The sequence below is a fragment of the Micrasema longulum genome, unplaced genomic scaffold (genome assembly GCF_059751315.1).
Source record: "Micrasema longulum isolate JH-2025_06_02 unplaced genomic scaffold, ASM5975131v1 h1tg000557l, whole genome shotgun sequence".
Taxonomy (NCBI): Eukaryota; Metazoa; Arthropoda; class Insecta; order Trichoptera; family Brachycentridae; genus Micrasema; species Micrasema longulum.
In genome coordinates this window covers 90531-107497 of record NW_028277753.1, presented here as the reverse complement: position 1 = coordinate 107497, position 16967 = coordinate 90531, and the positions used below count along the sequence as shown (strand labels likewise).

At 31.3% G+C, this 16967-nt stretch overlaps 1 protein-coding gene across 1 annotated transcript in view; it reads left to right on the top strand.

Annotated features, from left to right (window-relative positions):
- TkR86C (Tachykinin-like receptor at 86C) overlaps positions 1-16967 on the top strand; it is a 357528-nt gene that overhangs the window by 271543 nt on the left and 69018 nt on the right. The window contains exon 5 of the mRNA XM_088228031.1: positions 15739-15816. Within this exon, the coding sequence (XP_088084157.1) occupies positions 15739-15816 (78 nt within the window). The remainder of the gene's footprint in view (positions 1-15738; positions 15817-16967) is intronic.

The following is a 16967-nucleotide window of genomic DNA, read 5'->3' as shown; positions in this document are numbered from 1 at the left end:
GTGTAGTTGCTTTAAGGCAACTTAACATAACCCTCTCTAAGTTATTTATTACTTGACTGTCCCTTAAATGTAAAATATTGTATTACTAAGGAAGGTCTCAGAGTTTATTGTAATATCCAACATAAAAAGTTTTTGTATGAAAATGTATGGACATTTGAATATCTCAATTTACATAACAATTTAAAAAAGTCTTTGTCTACAGAGCGTCTCGTTTTTATGGAAAAGTCAAGTTATGACACGTTTGGGCTGTAATCTGTCAATATGGATTCTCCGTTTAGTAAAGTAAAAAAATAAACTACCAATACACTACGTAAAAAAACAGTTGATACATCTTTAAATTGGAGCTAAAGCATAAAATATAATATACATTATAAAATATTTGTTTTAATTGCGTTTTTTGATTTTTGACGCGTCATAAAACGATAAAAAACTCAAAATATTTCTTAGAAGTTAATTGAAAAATTATTTTTGCAATACGTACTATTATTTTTCTTTTAAATTTTCTAACTGCTCGCTTACACTTAATTGTATGTGTGATTAAACCCATCGGACTACATACTGGGTATGCATGGCTTTAGTAATTTAAAGAAAAGAAGAAATGCAAATATGTTTTTTTTACTAATAATCCGTGGTATTTTAATCAACTTAGGTGTAATGGGGAATATTTTTCTTCATGTTCTTAATAACCTTAGACATAAGCAGTTTAAGCTGTTTTATCTTCCCGCTTGCAGAACCAACCTGCCGATGTTAATGCCAGTAGGAAGAACAATGTCTTTACTCAACCATATCTCTTCGGATATTGGTATCTTTCGTATTACCTACTGTAAGAAAGTTCAATGTGGATAGCTCTAATTATTTGGTATTTTATTTTTAAAATTTTATCTGATCTAAATTGTACAGCAATTCTTTTCTCGTCTGCTTTAAATATATTTTTATAGTTTACATAAACCTGAAGTTTCGGTTTCGGTTTCAGCCAGTTTCGGCCAGTAAATTCACATTTCCTCAACTATTCGTATGTTTATCATGTGGGTGAGATTCATCCGGCTAAGACAACTTACCTACTAGGCAACGCCTGAAAACAATTTTTAAATTTTTGTACTCCTTACACCAGTTAGTTTAATCAACAATGTCTTGCAGTTCACAAAATGCATAGCACTTGTCTCTAGCACCACATTTGAAACACTTTTTGTAGAAATTTATGATTGTAGTTTTCAATTAATATTTTTTTTTTAAAAGAAGCCTTTTTAGTCTCAGCCTCTTAGAAGAGGGAATGGGAAATGGTATAAGTTAATAAAAATAAACCACAACACCCAGGCCGATGGAGAAAATAATATTTATTAAATGTTTTTCTTGCAACTGGCGAGAATCGAACCTGCGACGCCAGTTTCACAGTTGACCTTCTTACTTACTGCGCCACGGCACCTGTCTATTGATTGTTTTTATTGAATATATTTTTATGGTACATTTTGTTTGTTTTATAGGTCTTAGGTGGGCACCTAGAGTCATAGATTGTTCACTTTACCTTATTTTAATTAAAAAATTAAGATACGTCGCGGAGTACCTATTCGGTGCCCTATGCACCACTTGATGTGGATCAAAAAGTTATTATAATGATTTAATTAAAGCGTCGAAAACTGGACTGTCTCTCGAGCCATCACAAAGAGAACCAAAGCATTTGAAATATGGTGCCATAGAAGAATGTTCTAAAGATTATGAATAGACAGAGTTTGCAACAAAGAAGTATTAAGACGAAAAAATGTTTTAAAAATTATGAATACAATTAAAAAGACAGCTTGAGTACTTAGGAAGTTTTATGCGAGAAGAGAAGTAGGAAAAAGTCTGTTTTATATTTTAAACAAAAGTTGAAGGAAAGCGCAGTGCAGGAAGATAATATATATTCTGGCTTAACCGTGGCTCCAAATCTTCATTTAGAGCGGTTGCGGACAAAATTAAATTTTCCATGATGATTGACAACCTCGATCGTGGAGTAGCACCATAAGAAAAAGGGAATTATTTTATGTACCTACATATTACATAGCGTGTTCAGAAATTTCAACACTTTCATCAGTTTAATTAAACGTACAAAAAAGATAAAAATAAAATCAATTATTCGGCAAATTGAATTTTTTAATTTTGAAAACTAATAGATGTTTTGTAGACGCCACCTGCTTCACCATATGTAGAATTGAAGGTATAAATCAAAATAAAAAATATTCAGTATTTTTTGACAAATTTTGTTAGTATAAAGATACAATTAAAACCTATTTTAATTTTATTTATATTTTTGTATTGCATGTGAATTACATAAACCATTTTTGTCAATAAACGAGTTATTTGTTTGTCCGAAAATTATTTTGACAGTACTTTTTTATTACTGTACTTTTTTTTTATTGAACTGTTGGATTTTTAAAAAAAATATTGTTATCTACTAATTATTTTAATTAAAAATTCATCAAATGTTATTAAATATTTGTAAAAAGTAATAACCACTTACCGACTTTTCTATGTCTACCGGTTTTGAGACATATCCGTCTCTTTGTCAGGACACCAACTTGCCAACTTGCAAAACCCAGTATACACCTTCACAAATTGTACATCGATTTATACGATAAAATGGCACGATGATTCAAATATTTGTCTTAATCAGTACAACAAAAATTTACATTCAATTAAAAACATTCCCTCATTACATTTTTTCATTATATTTCTCAAAAAAGTCAAAGTACAGCGATTTTAAATATTCTGTATAGGATACTGGATTACATATTGTACGACAATATTTTAGCTGGTGTTACAAATGAACATTTTAGAGAAGGAAATGTGGAAGTTAGGGCTTTTAAAAGGCTCGTCAATAGTGGTTTGAACATCCATTTTTTCTCAACTCTTCCTTCAATCGACTTTTGTGAAGTAAAGGAGCTTTATTTTTTATAAACGTAGGCAATCTTCTTGTATTATTTCACATACAAGTCAACGCTTGAAAATACATTTAGTTTTCTGCTTATGATACAAGTAAATTTAATCAATATTATATAAGGTATGTCCAAACGTTTGTTGACATGACTGGATTCCACTCTCTAGGGAGTTTTAAAGATAGAAAATTATCGTTACAGAGAGGAAAAATATTTTCGTGAGTAAAAATGGAAGTCTAAGCAATGAGGAGGTTCAGTGGGTTTTTTTTTTTACTTGTTCTTTATACACTATCAAACCAAGCCAAATCTTTATCATTTTTATGTGTCGTATTCTCATCGCTATGATTTTTTAAAGTTTTATAATAACTTCGCTAGTTCTCATCGGTGAGTTGTCCTGACATTTTAAAGTAAAACCCCATAACTGTCGAAATATACTAAACGTCGAAAAAAAATGCTATCATTGATTGTTTTATTGCCAAGAACTTGTGACGTCATTCAAAATTCATATAAATTTTTTATCCATTTTTTTTATCAACTTTGCCGTACAATTAAACACTCTAATTTTTACCGCGTGTAAAAAAAACGTTTTTTACATCCAATTTTCCGTAGTACTGAACTTTCTCAATACAGGGCTTGCGATTCTTAAAATTAGTTTTTTTAACGTTTTAGAGGTCTTGTGGCCTGTTTTCTGATCCGCAAATTGCATAAACAAATTTTAAGCTTTAATCATAGGTTAATTACGTTTGTTTTTTTCTTATTCTTTGTTTACAATAAATCACTTCACGTTTTTTATTAATTGAAATATTTTGCTTTCAATGAACCCTATCACCGTCTGAGCACCTCAGTATATATAGTCAATTTACGTGTTACCCTCATTTTTTCTTTCAAATTCTGATGGCGATAGGGTATGTAAGTTTATAAGCTTGTTAGTAAACCGGGAGAAATAAATTTCAACCGGGAAAACTAGATCCATCATCACCCCTCTACCGGCCATTATACAACATATCTTACAGAGCAAAGTTTTCCACACTATTTTGCCCTTTATAAAGACACCCTGATTCAAATATCTGTGTAAAAAATCAAACTTATCAAGCCCAATCCAGTCCTTGTGTACTCGAAATATTATTATTTTTATATTATTTTCGTTGTTTTCATTTTAAAAATGACTAATTTTTTCGTGTTTTCTACTAAACTGTCCGAATTTATTTTTTAATAAAAGATATATTGTTATTATTTGTTTATTTATTTTTACATTAAAGGCATAATTTGCCCTTAACATAAACATCGAACCTAAATATTAAGAAAAAAAATGTAAACATAAAAACATAATTAAAATAATACAATGCATAACTTTAACAATAAAACATTTAAATTTGTAAGTGAAAATTCTTGATGGAAGTCCATTGTGATTTCTTTTAAGAATAAAAAACGGGTTATACTTTAATCCACAAATTCGGAATATCCAGTGACCGGTGTTATCTTCATACAATACTTAAACTCATTAAAATAGCATTATATCAACTATTATTTAACCCGAAACATTTCGTCAATGATCCTTAAGACAAAAATAATTTTATTCAATTATATTTTATTTGATAATTTTAAATTTTCTATCCTTGCCTTTGTTTTGTATAAATACATTGAACTCCTTAATAAAGATACCGATCTCGAAGAAGTCGCGAAAGCGATGAAACCAGTCACTAAATATTCCAAATTTTTGTATTAAAGTATCACTCGTCTTTTATTTCTATAATAAACATCTTTATTTTGTTACAATAGGAAAAATCAGAAAAGAATGACATTTTAAAACAAAGAGAAAACTTTAGGAATAATATTGCAAGAAAAAAAAAGGAATCGTCCAAAGTAGAAAATCAAATATTTCAGCCTTATCCTCATCATACTGATTACCATATCTGTGGACCCTAGGAATAGGCAAGTGCATGTGATAGCTGGTTCAAAAACTTACGAAACAAAAATGAGATTTGCGGTGAATATGTTGACCAGGTATACGCACCGTATGTATGCGATTTTTTAAATATGTTTTATTTAACACTATTTGATTTACTTTTTCTTCGGGGTAAACGATTTTATTGGTGTATCCATGGTTGTCCTATACTGATGTTAGAAAAAAATGATATTATTTTTTTAATAGATTGTTAATTTACGTAACAAAAGTAAATAAATAATTTAACATATTAAAATTAAAAAAATCATATGAAATTTAAAGGTATTGACTCATTCTAAACAAAGTTTTCTGGTAAATTTCTTTTTTTTTTATTTATTTATATTTATAAACGTGCACCTATCATACATCGTTTTACCACACATTCGCCAGAGGGATCGCATTTCGACAGCATTCAACCTACTTTCATCATTATTTTTCCAATTCCATACTTCGCTCCCATACATTAGAGTTGGAACTAGAACTCCGTTGTGAACTGCTAGTTTAGCCTCCTGCGATAAACATTTGTTTGCCAAAGTAGGTTTTAGTGCACCGTTTACCCTGTTCCCGGCACTCACCCTCCTTTCAATATCTTTCTCGGCCTTTCCGTCCCTAGTAAACATACTTCCCAGGTACACAAATTCTTCTACCTGATTCAGAATATCTCCGTTCACGCTGATCTCACATTTATGCAATTTCCAAAAAAACTTATACGCTTTTTTTTTACAAGAACACCATTAAAAATGTTCTTCTGAAGTTTCACTGTATGGTTTTGAAAAACCGTTTTAAAAAACTCTTTTACTTTTGAGAGGCAAGGGCAGTCAAGAATAATAAGCCAAGGCCTGAAATTATACAATAAACTACCATACAAAACTAATCAAAAGACTTAGACAAGCTTTACAAATGATATTAAAGATATTGTTACTAACAGTAAAATATAGAAACTCCCATAGAACACATTCATTTATAATTAGTTAAATGTATGTAATCCGTTATGATTTACAAATGAAATTTCAATTTAAAAAATAATGAAAGAAAATAAAATAATCATAAGGATGTATTTTTTTAGTTTTTTTTTTCGGGTGAATAATGGTGTTTGGGGGATTATTGAACCGTCTTTGAATAAAATAATATTATGTTCGTTCTACTGAAGCAATACGGGGAAGGACCGAAGAATCTTTAGTTCAATCTAGTGTGAGTGTTTGAAACTATTTTTTTTAATTCCAGATCAACAAAGTGATCTGTTATCAATTGGAAACACGTTGTTTTTTTTTTTTTTGTTTATTCAGAAAAACAACAACAATACAAAAAAATAAACACAACATATAAAAAAAAAACATAAAATAAAGCCAAATCAGTTTTCCACATAAACACAATGATAAAAATCCAGTTCAGTTAGATATTAATTCATAGAAGTGCATGTGTGCGAGTTTTTTTTGTGTGAGGATGCGTGTGTAAAAAAGTGGAGTGTGGTTTTGGTAGGTATGTGAATATGTGTGTGATTGTATATGGGTGTGAGGGTAGATTTATGGACAAGGTGAGTGTGTATTTGATATGAGTGAATAGAAACAACTTAAATTTATAATGTTAAAATATATTTTTTTTATAAAGAAACATATTTTTTTCATATAATAGTTTTATAATTTTGGGTTTTAAATGTCAGTTTACTGCAGTTAAATATGTCTATGTTATTGAAAAATACGTTATAATTACGCGTCATGCAAATCAAAGGAGAGTTCTGTGCATAGTTTTATAAAAATGACTTCACATAATTTGAAATTTGAAATTATATGTTTCGCCTCACGGATTACAATGTGTGGTACAATCTCCCTTAAAAACTCACCTGAATGTCATGAATTTTCATCTAAATTTGCTGCAACAAACGGAAAACATTTTTGAGAAGGGAATATGAAAGTCTAGGCATTTACAGAGCTTATGACCGGTTGTTGGATAATTTAAGTAACCACTTTACACACTGTGTATCATTTATCATTCTGCATATGTTTAAACACCCACATTATCGCAACTCTTCCATCTGTTGACTTTCGTGAAGTAAAAGAGCTAAAACATTTTTCATGTGGGTGAGATTCATCCGGCAGAACCAATTCACCTACTAGGAAACGGCTGAAAACAATTTTTCATCATTCATTCTTCTTTTTTTACCAGTTAGGTGATTCAACAATGTTTTGAGTATGTCCAAATGTTTGCAGACTGACTGGATTTCCTCCTTACGAAGGAATTCGGATCTAAATTTGTAGCAACATAGGAAAAATATTTTTAAAAAGGGTTTATGGAAGTCTAGGCATTTACAAGGCTAATGACCTATTGCCGGCTGATTTAAGTGGCCACTTTACACACTGTGTAACATTCACCATTTTGCATTCTGTGTACATTCTGTGTACCCACATTTCCATATTCCCTTCTTAAAGATGTTGAAACTGATTCAGATCTGAATAACTCCCTAGGGAGGAAATCCAGCCAGTCTGCAAACATTTGAACATACTCAATAGATTGTTAAATTGTAGATTTTACTCGGATAAAACTGGAAGGTAAGACTCCAAACACGTTCTCCGTAAAATATAATCCGTTCAATAAGCGAGGTAAATATAAATTTTAATGTCCCGAAAGGCAGTGTTCTATTTATATCGTAAATAACTTTAAGCCAGTACCTTAGTCTGTTGCGAATTCAATCAATATGAACCTTCCCAACTTAATTTTGAATCACTAATTCATCCTAAATATTTATGATTATTTACCGTTTCTATAAAAAGAAGATTACATTTTCTTTATTCCATATTTGGAATTGAATAATGGCAAGAATTTTCATGAGCTCCACATTTGCGTTTATTCATATATGAAGAAGATATGTGAACATTTTTTGCTGTATTAGAATTTACTATTAGGCCATAGTCATGCCTCCATTTTGTGAGATAAAGCCTTCTTGAAGCATTTATTGCGATATTTATACATTTAAATGGCTTACTACAAGAATAGTATCGTCTACACAATATTTTTTGTTCATTTTAAATACGATGCGACATGTAGCAATTACATGTTCATATTTTTTTATTTCTAAGAAAACATTTAAGCCAAAATAATGATAGACAAAAAAAACGATCGAGTTACAAAATTTTCTCAAAACACATATTCTTTCCGATAATAGAGTCTGGACTATGGTGCGTGAGGCCAAGCATCTTAGCAATAACATCACATAATAAATTATGTTTATGTTCTCATAGCACCAAATATTTCAGTTTATACACAACACTCATAAAATTTTGTAGGTATTTAATAAAAATATTATTTTAATGTATGAAAAGCATGAAACAGGTAACCCTCGTCGCGGGAGAAAGGTTCTAGACATGGCCGTGATAAGCAAGTTTTTGCGATATCGAGGTTTTTAAAAAATGGTTTTTAAATTTCTAAAACGCTCTCTTAATTTAAAAAAACTCAAATAATAATGTCGTACACGATATAAAAACCAATTTCCTTCGAGTACCTATTGGAAAACTCCAAAATTGATGTAGTCAAGTCCATCAGAGATTTAGGAGTTGTTTTGGACTATCAACTGACATACAACGAGCATATAGATAATACAGTAAATAAATCACTGAAATTACTTAGCTTCATTAACAGAATACTCTCTGATTTTACTAATGTCCGTACAAACAAAACTTTTTATTGCTCAACTGTTCGCCCTCTTCTAGAATTTGCTTCCGTGGTCTGGTGTCCATTCTATGTCAATCGCATAAATCACATTGAATCAGTCCAACATCGCTTGCTTCGAAAAATAGCGTGGATGCTTGGACTAGAGAGAGATAATTATTCTTATTCTGAAATAGAGTCAATGGTAAATATTTCTAGTCTACGAAAACGTAGAACTAATATTGACTCCATATATATGTTCGGCATATTAAATGGTTTAATCGATTTTCCATCATTACTGGGACAAGTAAAATTCAATATTCCGACTCGTAGATTGAGAAACAATGAAGTACTGTTCATCGATCAACAAAGAACAAACTATGGCCTTAATTCTTCAAAGACCCGTCTTTGTCGTATTGTTAACTCAAGACAAGATCTGGACTTTTTTGGTTTAAGTTTTCAACTATTTAAACGACCACTAAATAAATAGTCCAGATCTTGTCTCGATGTCCTTTTTGTTTGTCAATGCTTCTTTTCTTTTTTTTAAATGTTTTAAACTATTCTTTTATTGTAATATTTAAACCTTATAAATTGTATACATGGACAATGCCTGTTAATGAATATATGATTTTATTTTTTTTTGCCTTACAAAAACGAGTAGATTTTCCATCTACGTTTACTATGTAAAATTGGTTTATAACTGTCAAATAATATGTTACAGCCACGCTCAACAACTCTCACTCGCTCATAATCTTCGTCGTTTTCTTCAACACCTGCATGGACTGATTTTGAAGGGAACGGGTCTTTTCGATTATTTTTACATCTAATTTTCGCACGGGAATAGGTTTCGAGACGTCATTTTCTCGTGACATAGTATGAAAGTCCATTTCCTGCCACTCTTTATTAGTTACGGGTTTGCTTTGTATTTGAAGAATTTGAACATCATCTACGTCAACAACACCTTCGATGCCTCCGAAATTGGGTATTCTTATACACGGTTATACGATAAAATATCGCGTTATAATGAATCTGCACTCGCCGGGGTGACGATGAACGAGGGTACCTGTATTGCACCAATAGCTTTCAGCGATAAAATATTTATTGGAGATAAAACGGATATGATAACTTTCCGGTTTCCAGCCCATCCAGCCTAATGTTATTATCCAGCCGGATACCGGACAGATAGATAGTAGATACCTAATATTCATTTAACAGCAAAAATTTCATAAAATCAACGCCACTAAATTGATTTCTTGATATCCACCGTGTTTGGACGAATAGAAGTATCCCTCATTAATTGGAAAACGTTTATCAATATGCACTGTACATTCTAGAAAAAGAATTAACTGGCAAATAAAATATATTTACCCCAAATTATAACTTATTGAAATATATATTTGCGTGAAAAAATTAAGCGCGTTGGGTGAAACTACCCAAAATCATTATGTGTATTCAATTAATAATTTTATAAACCATATTAATATGTAACTCATTGATCGATAAGTGATAGTAAAAAATACCAGGCAAATATTTTTAATCCATTTATTTTCTTCTTTCTGTGCCATATCAGGTCTCCCGACGTTGGCGATCACTCTAGAGTAGGCTTTCCGGTCCTATGCCAACTGGAACAGCGCCTCAACCCCGCGCACTCCCGTCCAGTCGTGGATATTTCTCAGCCAGGACATCTGTCACCTTCCAACACCACGCTTTCCCTCGATCTTCCCCATTATGATTATCTGTACAAGCGCATATTTGCTTCCACGCATAATATGGCCTAAATATGCGAGTTTCCTCTGTTTTATTGAGAACAATAGTTTTTTTTTCGGAACTGGCTCGTCTCAGCACCTCCACGTTGGTCACTAAATCTGTCCACGGAATTCTTAGCATTCTCCGGTGAAGCCACATTTCCAAAGCCTCTAATCGGTTCATGCAGTTAACCTTGAGAGTCCATGTTTTCCAGTAGAGCAGTATTGACCACACATAGCACTTGACTATCCTCTCTTTCAGTTTTAAATTAAGACTTTCATGCAGAAGAATGATATCATGCCATTGAATGCTGATCGTGCTATCTCTATTTTGCATCTTATTTCCCTATCTGGATCCAGATCAGAAGTGATTTAATTTCCGAGGTATTTAAAGTTAGTCACTCTCTCGATTATTTGACCATTTATTTGCAATACAGCATTATTGTGAGGGTTTTGGCTAAACACCATCATCTTTGTATTAGCTACATTGATGTTCAAGCCCGTTACTCTACCAGCTTTGTCAATTTTAATAAAGAGTTCCTGAAGGACACATGCGTTGTCATCCAGGGTAACGGTTATTTTATGGATATTAAAATCTTCGTTTTTAACTATCAGAGAAATTTGAGTTTCAGTGGGTTTTTATTGTTTTTTAGGCAATGAGCCGGATATCCGATATCTGGCATCCGGCCAAACCACTATCCGTTTTTTCACTAATAATTATTCTTAACAATAAAGCACTAACTGCATGGTCAAACATTTCAGTTAACTTAACTTAACATTTGCATAAGACTACTAAGACATTTCTATGTCAACCGGTTTCGAGATGTATCCGTCTCCTAATCTACTAATTACTAATTACACTCACGGACAAACTAAAGTATTTAAACTAACCACAGTAGTTACAGTAGCACAACAAACAATTAAAACGACGTTCTGCAGCTAACTCTAACATGCACTACAAATACAAAAATTTTGAGATGTAAAATAACTTATACATTTCTCGGTGTAACTAATCACTGTCGGTATAAACTTGGATATTTTTGAGTAGTTTCATCCATTATGAAGTAATTAATTTCAAAAAATGACTTCTCGGAATTAGTTTTGCGTAGGGCTGACACCCATGTGGTTTAGTAAAATTTCTAGTCCTTAATAAACCTATATAGTATAATTATGGTAGCAAATAATTTATTTTTTATCAAATATTTTTGTAGTTTGATTCATGGGGGTTAAAATTTGTTTTCATAAATTTATCATATTGAAAAAATAACAGCTTTTCAAATTGCAATTCCCCGACGAACGGTATGAATTTTAATCACTGTTTTTTTATATTAAAAAAGTTTTTAACATTAAACAGAAAAATACATAACCGTTTGAAGCCATAAATAACAGATTTCAAAAAGATAACGTTTAAAAACTCTACTTAATCTACGTGTAGAAAACAGAGTTAAAGGGACACTTTTAAATCCTTCCTATTTTGGAATTTTTCCACTTTATTTACTTTTAAGCCTTTATTATTTACAACATTTTAAATTTGTCTAAATATTTTTATGTAAAATACTGGATTTCACCCCCTTGGGAGTTATCAACAAATAGCAACAGAGATGGAAAACATTTTAAGGAAGGAAATATGGAAGTTCACATCCTTATTCAATAAAATAAATAGATGGAATCATCAAATAACTATGTATGTTCAAATATTGGCAAAGTGGTGAATGTTACACAGTGTGTGAAGTAGCTACTTAAACCAGCCAATGACAGGTCATAAGCCCTGTAGATGCCTAGCCTTCTATATTACCTTCTCTAAAATGTTCTTCATCTCTGTTGTAATATGTTAATATATGTATGTGAAAAGTATACGCAATGACGGGTCATAAGTCCTATAAATGCCTAGACTTCCATATTTCCTTCTCTAAAATGTTCTGTTGTTATTTGTTAACATTTTTTAAATTTTAACTCTAGTTTCGGCAAAACACTCTACCTGCCTTCTTCGGGGTATATTACAAACTAACATAATCAGGTCACAAGCCCGGTAGATGCCTAGACTTCTAAAATTTTCTTCGTCTCTGTTGTAATATGTCAATGTAAACAGCTCCCCAGTGAGTTGAATCCAGTCCTTGTCTACAAAAATTTAGACAAACTCAAAATATTGTTGATAAATCCACCTGGTCCATGAAGAAGTTTAGAAATTAAAAAAAATAAAAATATTCAGGCGTTGCCTAGTATGTAGGTGAAAAAATTCAATTAGATGAATCTCACCCGCATAAATAAAAGTTTTGCTCTTTAACTTCACAAACATCAACAGATGAAAGAATCGAAGGAATATAGATGTTCAAATATGGGCAGAATGGTGAAGTGGCCACTTAAACCAGCCAATGACAGGTCAGAAGCCCCGTAAATGCCTAGACTTACATATTACCTTCTCTTAAATGTTCTTCATCTCTGTTGTAATATGTTTGTAAAAAATGTACGCAGTGAGGTTGAGCGAATGTGGCTAAGAGAGAAGGGAGAGGGGATATATCGAGGCTTTTCTTACAAAATGCAAGTCATTGAAATAAGTTCCGAGATAATCGCATTAAAAACTTTTTTATTCTTTAAACGCATTTTTTCTCTCACAATTTTCTTTTATTTTAAAGCTTCATTAGTAATCATTATTCTATCTAGGCATAGCATAAGTTTTTTGATCAACCTCTTGCACCTTTATTTGAAATAAACAAAGACTGTTAATTTATCAACTTATACTTATATCATCAACTTTAGTTTTAAATGAACTTAAAAGTTTTCCGATATAAAATGAATTAAAGTCATAACAAAGTATTTTCAAATGCCAGATTTATCTAATTTATAAGTTTTTTGTTTTGTATTTTTTCGTTTATTTCCTATAATGTAAAAATGAAAACTCTATTAAAATTTAATTTCTAAAATTATTTACTCATAAAAAAAATTTCCATCGTTTATCAATATTTAAATATGTGTTGTTTGAACATAGTGGTTGCGTATTATGTGGGTTTGCATTTGTCGATTATTGTTACACTTCAATATCCTTTACCCACAACAACTGTTCACTTCCCACCTCCAGTATCCCTTGATAACCCGCCACAGCAAGACCTCGTGTTGTATACTTTTTCGCCAAACTTGTGCCGCCATTTGTTTCCACCAACCACCAGTGTTCAGCTCCAGGTCGGGGGCCTATCCTAGCGTTGGTGCCGCTCACAATTGACCAGTCGAACCGCTATTCCATGAATAACGAACCAGGTTAGTGGCTTCCATTCCTGATCCATTTCATTTGTTGGAGTTGTGACTGATTGACATTGCATACCGCATATCAAAGATATTCACCATATATATTAAAATTTTAAAAATACAATCCACTATATCGCTATTTTTCGCCCCGCACCCGCGTGGAAATTCGTTTTCCCGCCACGTGGTAATTTACTTCAAATAATATATTATGTTTTTTTATTTGAAATAGTATTCATTACATTAAGATTTTGACCATTATTAATAGCAATAGTTTAAATTTTATTTAGTTCAATTAGAAAATTTGATTTTGGCATCCGAATATTTAATAGACGATGGATCGTGGAATGGAGTGGCGAGTGTTCATGTAAGGTTGGATGATAGGAGGAATTATATACATGGATTTTTGGTATATTATTTGAATTCAATTATGCCATTAATTAACGTCAAATTTACATCTTAAAAAAATACAATAATTTTCTTCTACTTTTACAGTAAATTGTACTTAAGGATGAAAATAATTAAGAAAGTTAAGAAATAGCTGAAGTTGACGATCACGACCTGTAAATAGTATGCACAAAACATTGAGTAAAATGTACCCATTCACTAAGCGGAACATTTAATTTAATTCTGGATAGTTAAATTAAATTTTATAAAATTAAATTTAAACCATCCCTTTTCTTGTTTGTATTTATAATTAAAATAATACAAAAGTTTTAATTCATGCCTTTACAGCTGGAGTATTATTCTATTGAGAACGCTATCAAATTAAACTAAGTAGGTACCGCTTTTGATGGCAATGTCCTTTGTTTTTGCATTTCGATGTTTAAAAGACGTTGAACTTAATTTTAAAAAGCAATGTTTTGAGTTCATCCAAATTTTTGTGGACAAGGACAGGAATAAACTTAACTTCATTTGGGTGGAAGAATAAATCGCACAAGTTTGGATGTTCAAACATAGGCAGAATATATCGCAGCCATTCTGGCAAAAGTCACTAACCGAAAAAACATCATTTTAAGAAATCGCAATTTGAAAGTTTGGAGACTAATGAAAAATGTGATTTTTGTGTTTTGAAGGTCAAATTTACATAGCATAATTTATTCGTGTCTTTTTAGTAAATTCCATTTCTTACTTTTTCCTTTTCATGCATTAAAAAATATCTGTTGGTTTTTAATGAGGCAAGGTTGCTTAAATTTGGTCAAGTGACTTTTACTTGTTTATTATCTGGACAATTCAAGCTACAAGAGTTAGTGAAAGGAAGGAAATATTAGAAATAATTATTATGATGTTGCGGTTACAAATTAATTTTTTATATTTAGAAATATTTCGTATCGTTCAATATCTATAAACCTGTTGTATTTGTTTCTTTCTGTATTTGAAAAAAAATCTACATTTAAAATAAAATATCTATTTCGAAATAAATTCTGTATATTTATAAATAAATACAAAAAATTTATTTAAATATTTTGCTCCTCTTAATATAATATATCGTCTTAATGAATTCTTTCAATATGGTGTTTGTGTACCTGTTTTTGTCAATGTAAAATGAAATTTTAAGCCTCGTGGTGGTTAAAAATAAAAATAAACGGTAAATGTAAAATATGTGTCAACGTTTTCATACTACTTAAAAAGGATTTCATATACAATGCCCTTCTATATATGCTCTTCAGTCTGCTAAGTTGGGTAACAAAGGCTTAAGAATGCCTCTATCTATTACTGTTAAACAATATTCAGTACTCTTTCAAATGCAAGATTAAAGTCTCAAAATGGCTTTTTTTGATGCTTTGAATTTTTTAACGACTCTCTCGAGAAAACAACGCTATTGGCAAATATCTTCAAGTAAATTTAATATTTCAACCGAGTGAAAATACATCAATTATCCTTCCACGTAGCTGAAATGCCAGTGTACAAATTTGTCACTGTACATATTGAGAATATGGATCAATTAAACCAAATGGATGCCAACAAATTTAACGATCTTTTTCAAACGAGCAAACTATCCATCGAGCCGTTTTCTCATAAGCAGAGAGGATAGAACGCCATATCACTCTGTCATCTCCTACAGATATCTAAGATTACCAATTAGAAGAACGTGTATTACTACAAAATACACGTTTGATGGTATTTCTATTTTATCTCTATTGGAGTTGTGGTACTCAGTAGTTACCGTACGTACAGTAACAAAAAAAATCAATAACTAAAAAGTGACGAAAAATTCTAATATAATTCATTCATCAATTAATATTATTTTTTATTCCAGGTACAGAGGAAGGGTAAAAACTGCTTGCATTCTGATTTGGCCCGATGGAAAACCCGACGTTTCATATATGGATTTTATGTGAGTATTATATTTTGTAAAATTACATTAACGTCCAACTAAACTTACTTTATGAAACGTTGTGGAAGCCGGAACTTTTCACTGTATTTTCAAGACGTACTCGGCTGAGATATTTCCTACAATAGTTTATTCCCAATTTATCAACCTGTCAAGAGCTTTGTGCTATCGTGTTATTGTGTCTTAAGTTACTTGCTTTCTCATACATTTGCAAAACGTTCATATCTTCTGTTGTTCACTTTCCTAAAATTCTCTAACGCCCACATAACTAACACTTAATATAATTATTATTTTACCAAAATTATCACTGTCATCATCATCATTTTCACCATCATCATCATCATTATCACCGTCGTCATCATCACCATCATCATTATCACCGTCGTCATCATCACCATCATCATAACCACTATCGTCATGATTATTACTATCATCATCATCATTTTCACTATCATCATCATCATTATCACCGTCGTCATCATCACCATCATCATAACCACTATCATCATGATTATTACTATCATCATCATCATTTTAACCATCATCATCATCATTACGTGGTTATCATCATCATTACCACCATTATCATTTTCACCTCCATCATCATAACTTTTATCACCATCATCTTCATTATTATCATTTTCATCATCACTTTCACCATCACCATCATCATTATCACCGTCGTCATCATCACCATCATTATCATCACTATCATCATGATTATTTATATCATCATCATCATTTTAACTATCATCATCATCATTATCATCATCATTATCATCGTGGTTATCATTATCATTATCACCATCATCATTTTCACCACCATCATCAATTTTATCATCATCATCTTCATCATTATCATTATCATCATCGTTTTCATCATCATCATCATCATCATTATCATCGTCACCATCATTATCGTTATTACCATTATCATCATCATTATTATCGTCATCATCATCGTCATTATTTTTACCAATATTATCATCATTAGCGTCATTTTCATTATTATCGACGTCATCATCAGCATTATCACCTCCATCATCATCATCATTTTTACCGTCGTCATCATAATCATTATCGTCATCATCATCATCATTTTCATCGTCATTATCTGTATCATCACTTTAAACTTCACCACCGTCATCATCATC